A 10,269-nucleotide genomic window follows, 5' to 3' on the forward strand; every position below is an offset into this window, starting at 1 on the left:
GTGCAAAAAATTATTAACCTAGAAAAAAATTTCCTTGAGAAACTTAATTACTACTGCTTATGAAAGGCTCCAACATGGATTTCTGAAACCGTACAATCCATGTACAAAACATGCAAAAGGAATTTGAGGTGTTGCATCTCTTCTCTGAGAGCAAGTTAAAGACAGAAGAAAATGTTACTGTGATCAAAAAGATGTATCCCATTATCTTTCCAACAGCAATAACAACAAATCAACTTCTGTTGCATTATCTCAGTGATATGCAGAAGAAGTGGTGTCCCCCCCCCCCCCCCCCCTTTTTTTTTTTTTTTTTAAGAGTGGCGGATGGAAGGAGAAAAATATGACATCTGCTCACATCTCCCAACTATTTTTCTTCTTCATTCAAATTGTTGTTTCTCAACATGAGAAAAATCCTCCTACTTAATAGAAACTGTACAAAGTAAACCATTTTGTAAAAGAGAGAGAAAGGGAGAGGTACTTTTGTCTTCTAATCTTTCTTAAACACAATAACTTCAAATGTTCAATCTGATGGCGATAACAAACCAAAATAAGTTGCTGACTCATTTTAAGAAGGTGTTAAGCCACAAATTCACTTCAGATGAGTGTTATCCACAAAAGTGCTCTGGCAACCTGAAGGTTACAAATATTTTATTTTTGATTAGTTCTCTTTAGCTGTCCAAACCACTCAACTCCCCTGGGACATACTCTTATGTCAATCCATTAAACAAGTTTTACACGTATCATCCTGCTATAATGAATTTTGTTCCCTCTCTCTTTACACCACATATTAGGCAGAGAGTTTTCCTGAAAAGAAGCTAAAAGTTATCAGGAAGTGAAGAATAAATGGTAACAAAGGCCAGGAAAAGGCAATTTTTACGCTACACAAATAACAAACTTTCTCAGTCAGCATCTCCTTGATACTACCATCATCCAATTTTGAAGTAACAGTTGTAGGAGCGATTTGCTTTCAGTACTTTTATGTTCTATTTTACATTCTTCATACAGTTCAACTTAAACAGTAAAGTTTGTTTTTACCGGTTATGCCCTTCTGGTGCTCTTAGACAAGCATGCTGTGAGGCAGGACTTTGGAAGCATGCTCAGAATACAAAAGCCTTGCAATTTTTAGTGAATTCTGATAAAGCAGTATCTTCAAACCTTTTCATTTAATTCAAGTCTGATGTTTTAAACCACATTTGTTACCCATAGATCTTTATTCAGATTATTCAATGATTGCTAACAAATAAACAGGTCTTTGCTTAATGCACGTTTTTTGCAAGAAAACCAATTTTGAATTTCTTAATCTATATTCCAACAGATACAGTATTAAAAATTACATTTTTAAGAACATGGATTCTCTCCCCTTCTTCCTTTTCGCATATAGCTGGCCAGGGCAGCAAAGCACCAGTAAACATCAATTCTTGAAAAGGCTGATTATGTTTACCATACCATTAAAAATATCTTCTTAATGTTCAATGAACCTCTAAAATAAACTATGCAAAGAAACAAATCATAGTCAAGCCTCCACTTTGGACTACAATTCCTCCGCCCACCACCCCCCAATTACTTCAGTTACACAAGAGGAAAAATCCATTCCTTAACATCATGACTGAGATGCATCTTTTAGAAGTATTACTTACCTTCACAGGCTTCCTTTCTGTCATCATTTGACAGCATGCCAGTTACAGAAATAGACTGATGCAAAACTGATTTATACAACCAAACTTCCTATATAAGCTTCAGATTACAAGGGAAGTATAATAAGCAAAGCAGTGTGAAATTGCTGCTGTATACAATATTGTAATAATATGACAGAAACACTTCAAGTAAAGTTTTCTATTTAGAAAATAGATTTTAAAATTCAAGTACTTTAAATAAAATTGCTCAAAGCAAGAATTGCCAAGTTAACCTACTGAAAATAATTTTGATGGCCTATATCCCTTATGAAACAAGTGAGAAGCAACAGATTTTGCTTAGAGGAAGGGACTGAATACAATTCAAAAGCACCAGCATCAGAAAACAAGACAACAGAAGTTGGTTTTAGTACACTATCTACATTCACTGATAAGAGTCTAGATATAAGAATCTAGAAATCAAAGCTAGTTGGAAAATGTCTTCAACTGAGAAGGAAGCCAAAACATGAGCTACTGTTCAAAATATCATACTCCAACTATTCCATACCAGTACAAGTTAGTTTTTGTAGTGTTAGCCATCTACCATCAGAATATTTTTATAAAAAGCAAAAATTTAAAGGTATGACCTTTCTGTAAGTGTGTAGCTATGCCTGTTTATAAGGATAAAAAGATAACAGCTTTCCCTCACTATCTGTTGGATGTGAGTTTGGCTGCTCTGGTCTGCACGGCCACAAGAAAAGCTGAGAAACTCTAGCTTAACGTTCCAATCTCCTCCTCCACACCAACTTTCAGTAATTCCATATGCAGATATATTTTACTTATATTGTTAAATCTTACCCTCAGTGCCCATGGAGTCATTGCTTTTATTTATACAGGTATATTATACGTTGTGACATTGTACATATAACCAACGTAATAGGATACCAAAATCCTCATTTACTATGACAAAGTATTCCACAGATGCATTTTGGTCAGGAGAAAAGAAAAAAGGAAAAAAGATAACCACCACTCTCGGGCTGGTACTCACACTAAGTCACAGAAGTTTTACAAAGACTGCTTCAGTATTTTTTGCATAATGCTTATCAGCAGTTTTGCTGAAGTGGACGCATCTCTAACATGGAGGACTGAAGAAATGCTAAAGCATCAACGCACCACGCAGTAAGGCACATTCAGAACATCGCCTTATTACATACACAGGAACACATGGACCCACCACAGACAAGTTACTTAAGCTCACTGTACTGACATTAGGTGCAAAATTTTTAAGAAAGCATCCCTTTTTTTTTTTTTTTTTGTAGGAGCTAAATGGTCTTAGGAAGCAAATGTTATTTAAAAAATGCAAGCCACAAGCTGAACTATTTTCAAAGCTCACTTTGCCAACTACTTGCAACTGGCAGGCTTTTTTGCAGAACCCTTGGTGTGATAACTGGCTCATATTCTGGTTTCCATTGTATTAAAAGTAACGAGACACTCAGTGCTGACATCAGCACAAACCAACCAATTCACAGATTTGTTTGGAGACAAAGATTTGATCTATAATGCACATGTATCGAGAACTCCACCACACACAGAAGCCTTTGCTGCCTTTACCATAGTAGATCGACACACAAGCATCAGTATACAGACCTTTCTCCTTATTCTTTCAAGCTCTCCTACAAGCCCAGCAAGGAGCTCAGACTAGCATTATTTTTATACATTTATCCCTCACAGAAGCATGAGAAAGACTGTTTGATAAACAATGATTAACTTGATATACGACAGGTACAAGGAAAATTCTTTAAAAATTAAAGTAAAATTAATATTAGACACCAGAATGAAAAAGATGCATCTCATAGCTCAATACTGAAAAGATACAATTTGAAGGTCAAAGGCATATAGAAGCATTCCCCTATCCAAGCATTAATCAAATTGTAACCATTTCCTTGGGACTACTCTTGTACATAATTCATACCCAACTGTTCTCAGGTTTGAAACCATCTACTGCCAGTTTAAAATAAAAAAAAAAAAGATATCCAAGTGTAAAGGCAACCACCTTAAAACAAGAACAAACCTATATGGTAAAGTAACTGCTAACCAGACCAGTAAGAGACCGCTGCCTTCCAAGATCTGAAGAGATGTCCTACTTTAAGGTTTGAACTGCAGGAATTACTATAATGAAGTCTCACCGTCACAACAGAAACAGAACCTTTTGCGGTTGTCAGAGGATAAAATAACGTTTCACTAACTTCTGTCTGCCTCTAGCTATGTTGGGGTAGAAATAGACTTAAGGGGGTTTTTGGTATTACATACATTAAGTAGCTTCCTAGGGAAGGAAAAAAAAAGAAGCTTGAGTGAAGTCAATATTACTGATCAATCAGCATCTCTGAACAAGTCTCCTTTTGACATGCCTCCAGGCAACAACAATCCCTGACCATCAACAAGACAGTTATCCAAGGCCTGATACAGGGATTCAGACACAGCCAGTAGCGGGCATTCAAACATATCTCCAGGGCAAAGATCAACTAGAATGTACAGGCTGAAGAGAGAGATGATTTATTTTTTTAATCTGATATGCATAGATGTACACCCACAAAACTGTACGTTCCCTTTTGAAGTGATCTTGGGAAGGGGACAAAAGGATTCTCGATTGCTGCCATATTTCAAATCCCTGAGGGCTGATAACCAAGATGTGTTCCAGACACTGGATGTCCATTGTTCACTGAAACTACAAATCACCAAAAAAAAGCCAAAAACCATCAAAATACTGACCTCTCCTTAACAGCCATAGTTTCATATCAAAGGAAGCCGAAATCACAAGTTGTTAACATTGCTCTGGAATATTTTTACCGATGGCTCTTTCAAGGCCCACCTCCCCACAGGCAGTACGGGACAGGCTAGCAGCAACGGACAGCGCTCTGCCCCTCTCTGCCTCCCGCACCCCCTCCTTTAGGGCAATTCTTCACCTACCAAGCAGAAAAGTTCTAAATGAGGCAGCACCTTAACCTTCAGCAGCAAACAATTTCCAATCAATTTTGCAGGTAACAAGCCTCTGCTAGGCGGTAATTTATCTTTCCCATTGAAAATGTAACAAGCAATCATTGGGAGACCAGGGCAATGTGAATTACTAGGAGAAATTGTCCACCAATGAAAAAAATCCATTAGGTCTACGACAAAGGTCAGATAACATTGTTTGGGTTCAGCCATAATTCTTTCTTGTATGAGGTTCACATTAAGATTTTGTGTAACAGGAAAAAGAAAAAGTGCAGGTGCAGGCACTCCTCAGCCATCTCCTCCACAATCTAGCTGATTAATATCTTTATCAACTTCTGGTCAGAAGAGCCAAGCAGACTAACACACTCTTAAGAGATCATAATGTCTCCTTTTTAATTAAAAGGAGACAAAAACATGCCTGCAAAAAACAAGATGTCAGATACATCTACACACAGACACAGGTAACAGACTCGTGACTGAGAAGCACTTCTGTAGAAAAACATCTAACAGCAAGACATATGGAACAGCTCTACTGAAGCACAGACATCCACAGGTGACCTGAACAAAGAAAATACCCAAAACAATTGCAAAGACATGGCTGGGAGACTCTAATCCTCTACTATCTTTCCCTTAGACCCTGAGAGAGGTTAAGAGTTCATGAGTACCTAGGATGATACGTGCTTATCTACCTGCGCAAAAGCGTAATTCCATAAAAGCATAAATACACGCCGATCAGCTACAACACACCACTATTTTCAAAAGGTGCCTCTATACTAAATCACTAGTAGATATATTCAACAGAGCATGCAAAGAAAGTTGCTCAAATGATTTTGGTGACCAGGCAGTGCAGAAATGATTCTCCAAACGGCTTAACTTTTATTTGATCTTCCATTCAAAAAATAACGTAACCCATTTGTCTCAATTTAGTCCCACCAGCCAACAGCACGTAAAACTCACACAGATAGATACTTTCACACAAGTGTTGGTCTTTGCTCAGTGCAGGCCCAGGCCAAAACCAGCATGTAGTCTAAGTTACATTCAGTCATACAAAGGATGTTCCCTGCAGGTCAAGACTGAGGTTGAGGTTATTCATAGGGCAAAATAAGGAAGCCTTAAATGCACCAAAATATCGAGCAACCTACAATGTAAGTGCCATTTAAGATGCAAAGTTTCTAGTTCCAAGACAGACAGGAATACAAGCAACATCCCAATCTTTGAAGTCAATTATTCAAAGAAATAAACATCATTTTGATGTGTCAATTGTTTTTCAGATATTATTTTTGTATGAAAATTCCACACGTTATTAAATTCTTTCAAGTCAACTTCCTCAGCGGCACTTCAAACTCCCATTTGTTCTTCAGCTTATCCACAAACACAGACAGCATTAACAATTTCTGGTTACCAGGTCACCAAGCCATGGTCTCATTTTACACTTCAGTAATCTGAATACTGTGTATAATTTGAAAGGAAATTGGAGTGATGTGACTATTTTTTTCCCCACCACTAAACTGACAGAGATAGTTTAAAAACCTAACGTTGTCACCTTACTGAGAAGCAACTGGAAAGCCATCTACTTTGGGAATCGAGATCAACAAGTAAACATCTTCAAAACAAGGTGCCAAATTATAAGTACGACATTAAGGAGAAATATAAATATCCTCAGTCTTTCAAAAGCCTAGGCTTGAAAGCAGGTGCAGGTTCAGAGCACCGGGAAAGGCAGAGAGAGAAATCGTAAGAATACAGGGTTTAGAGATTCTTAAACAAAACCAGCAAGCTAGTTCCAGATTACTTCTTTTGAGGGCTTCTCAGCAATAATTTGACTTCCAATCAAAACAACTCCATATGGTTCAAGAGTTGCCGAGACCTCTACAATCCTTATTACATAATAAAATGGGGTTTACTATTTGAATTTTAAAGTTCTAATTGCCCAACAAAAGGGATCTTATCAAAACATGTTTAAGACATCACTTCTGAATCACAGGCACAGCTTTGGGCACAGCTTTCTTGTGAAGAAGCTGCCAAAATTCATAGGCTTGGTTTTTTTTTTTCAAAAGAAACAAGTGGGGAGCAAAAACTTGTTTCTTGAAAATGTAGCAGTCCAAGACACCTAAACACAGACAGCAGCTGTGTGATCACTGCGCTGCCGTAATAATTTGGTGTAGATTGTAGCAACAAATTTATCTTATCTATTGACACCAGACCATCCAGTACAGATTTTCTGAGGGCTGGCAGAAGACAGTGCTGAGTAACAGCATCCTTTTATTGACCAAGAGAAGGTATTCATTTCCTCCTACCTGAGAGATCATGATGAATAAGGTCAGCAAAGTTGGGGTCATCACCCCACCAAAATATCCATAGCTCCCTGCGTCCAGGTCTCTGGTCTCGACGCCAAACACTGAGTACATCCGCCTTCAGACAGCGACTGAAACTGCTCAAAATAGGGTCCTCTTCCGTGACCGGAAAGAGAATTGGGGCAGATGTTGGACCCTGCCATACATAGCGCTTCCATTTAATTCCAGTTAGATCAGCCTGAGGGAAAGAAAAGAACAACTGTCAGACACTGGGGTAGGTACATCCCCAACAGAAACATCCTGCTATAACAAGGTGATGGCACAGCAAGAGGCAGGTGGAAGGAAGAAAGGAAGGATTAATCCAACGAAATTTAGCAGAAACCGTACTTGTAAGTTTTGTGTACCTTGGAAGATAAACTGGAAACAATCAGGCATGCTATTTTAAAGCCTCCTTTAGTAACTGCAGTAAAGCAAAAGCTCATTTTCACTGCAGCTTTAAGATTACAGAGGGAGAAGTCAGGTTTGATTTAAAATAAAGTGAAAGACGAGTGAATAATGTAATTATTTGCAGACTGCAACTGTCCAATCTACTAAACACTTGCCTCAGCAAAGAACGTCTTTCTTTTTGCTTACTTATGCATACACTACCTTTTCAATCCAAGATTACTCTAAGGAAATAGGTAATACAGTAAATCTAACTCGAGCGTACATTCTTCCAGTAATACACTACTTTGGAAAATTTCACAAGTTTCTCCATTGTAAAATATTCGCTATCTGAAACAGGACACCTCTCAAGTATGCTTATTTTACCCAGAGCTATCACACTTTTCATTTCTCACACCACATTTTAACAACTTAAATCCTGTTTCTATCATTAAATTACACATCTGACTTGCGTCCACATTGGTTATGATCCACTAAATCCCCTTCTAGGCAAAAATTCATTTGACTTCACACAGTAAAAGAGTTCCTGCTACATCTAATGGGAAATAAGACAATTCCTGAGTTATCTACAATGCAATACCTTACCAAGTTTTAGCACTAAGTTTTTTCACATGAGGACAGTCACCTTAAGGCTCATAGGGGAGGTACTGCCCCGGGTTCTCTCTGAGAAGGCACAACAAGGTAGGCTGGCATTTGCTAAGAAGTCACCTTTTTTGTTTTTTCTTCCCAAAATGACAACACACACCCAAGATTACTGCAACATTTAAACCTAACATGGCAGCCCTCCTACCTTCTGGAGGAGAAGCAATTTAGAGGAAAGGTAGTCTGCAACAGTTGATACTTTGGAAAGACTTTAAGGTTTTAAAACGCACTACTAAAATGGAGCTGCAGGCCTGATGCAGGCTGCAGACATGTTCAGGCTGTCCAGACTGCCCTCCATCCAAAAAATATTAGTACCACAGCTTGGCACAGGTTTTTACTTAAAACAATCTCTAGAATAATAAATACCAGTCAGTCAGCTAAGATTAGCTAATTTGCATTAAAAAGCAGATGAAACAGCTCAGCAGAGCCACCAAAAATTGCATCACAGTCCAGTTACATCAAATTTACTTTGGGAGCTACCAAAATCAACAATTTGAACGATTTCATACACGGGTTAAAAAAAAAAAAAAACAACAAAATGGTGCACAAATAAGATACCAGCGCTTCACAGAGAGTGCATCACCAAAAGCTGACCTCCTGAATAAAAACAAGCAGCAAAAGAGATCACTTTAAAAGCAAGGAAAGAGGGAGGTTTTGGCTCCGATTTGCCTGGGATGTCACTAGCTGGGAGAGAAGAAAGTTCCCCGAGATGTGGGGCTGAAAGAAGGAGCAGCAGATCTCCTTACCTCCTGCGAGAAATATCACGTTAGAAGCAGAGATAGGAAGATACGGAGAAAGGAGGAAAAGTTGCAGGCAAGGAAAGAGAAGGAAAAGGCGAGTTGCAGGGAGGATACTACCCAGGAAGAAAGCAGAGGGAGGGGCAAGGCGAGACAGACAGCGATGGAGGGGGAACCAGAGGGGCATGGGAGAGTTGGCTGGCTCCAGGCAGGGCCTACTCTGAGGACTCATCCAACAGAAGCTATGCTAAAAATGGCTGCTTTGCTTCCACTACCCCTTCCTCCCCTCCCCCAAACCTCCTCTCTCTTTCACTCTATGTCTGTCGTGCGTGTGTGTGCCGGTGGCCGACACTTACCAGGCAGAAGAGGTTGGAATGGCAATCCTCCAGGCTGGCCCCGTTCGGCACGAAGCAGGAACTCATCCTCACAGCCACAACCCACACGCCATTATCCCACAGCCTCCGACAAGAAAGAAAGAGACAGACAGAGAGAGAGACAGACACCGAGAGGGAAAGGGGGGAGGGGGGACTATGCACACGCACAAATAATAATACAATTAAATAAGGGATCTACATACAGACACACACGCACGCGAAATAGTGGCAGGATAAATAACCCAGGAGGAGAGTGGTATCGGAAAGGGGGGTAAAAAAATATATTAAAAAAAAAATTTAAAAAAATTTTAAGAGAAACTCGGAACGTTTTCTCTTCTTCTGGATATCAAACTGGGGGGGGGTAAAGCCACCGTGGAAGGGGAGAACAGAAAGAGGGAGGTGGTAAGTAATCCAACGACGGGAGATTAAGATCAAAATCCTCCCTGTTCCTCTTGTCTTCTCATTCGCATAAGGAGGGGAGGGAGAGGAGGTAAGGTGAAGGGGTAATTGATCCAACAAGAGAATAAAAATGGGGTAATTAATCCAGGGGGGCTAGGGGTAAAAATCAGTTGACATCCCTCCTTCCTCTCTTCTCAGATGCCAAGCAAGAGAAGTAGGAAAAAAATAAATAATCCAGTGGGGGCAATTAATCCAGAAACCTCCCTCCTCTTCCTCCTGTTTCTTTAGTCATCAGATGAGAAAGGGGCAAATTGTGGAATGACTGGGAAGGATTGGCTGCGAGAGAGAGAGAAAAATCCAGGCTCGTCTCTTCGGAGTCCGAGGGCAACAGGGTGGGGGGGGGTCAGATTCTTCTCCCCTGCTCCAAAAATATTCCAAATAAATTAAAATTTAAAATCATAAAACCAAACTTCAGGGGCCAGAAGCAAGGCGAGTCTGAAGAATTCGTAAAGGCAGGACAAGAAAAATTTCCTGGGGTGTACCCCAAAAAAACATCTGCGGGGGCAGGGGAGGGGGGAAGGTATTCCTTGAGAGAGAAAGGCCGCAAAAGTCTCCTCAGCAGCCCAGCGGGGGATTAAATTCCCCTGTGGAAACCCCCCTCCCCAAAGCGAAATACTCCTCGCAGAGAGGGCAAAACCAAAATATCCTCCGTTGGGTAAAAATCCTTCCGTGGGGAAAGGAGGGAGGGGGAGAAGGGTGGAAGGAGGAAATTGTGGGTGACCCT

At 39.9% G+C, this 10,269-nt stretch overlaps 1 protein-coding gene across 1 annotated transcript in view; it reads right to left on the reverse strand.

The window, feature by feature from the left end:
* Positions 1 to 10,263, reverse strand: part of MED13 (mediator complex subunit 13) — a 58,067-nt gene extending 47,804 nt beyond the window's left edge. The window contains exons 1-2 of the mRNA XM_026861559.1: positions 9,069 to 10,263; positions 6,893 to 7,127 (exon numbers count right to left, since the gene is read on the reverse strand). Of these exons, the coding sequence (XP_026717360.1) occupies positions 6,893 to 7,127; positions 9,069 to 9,134 (301 nt within the window). The 5' untranslated portion in view covers positions 9,135 to 10,263. The remainder of the gene's footprint in view (positions 1 to 6,892; positions 7,128 to 9,068) is intronic.
* Between the last annotated feature and the right edge of the window lie 6 nt (positions 10,264 to 10,269).

This window comes from Athene cunicularia (genome assembly GCF_003259725.1).
Source record: "Athene cunicularia isolate RWA chromosome 19 unlocalized genomic scaffold, athCun1 chr19_part1, whole genome shotgun sequence".
In the NCBI taxonomy this organism is placed as follows: Eukaryota; Metazoa; Chordata; class Aves; order Strigiformes; family Strigidae; genus Athene; species Athene cunicularia.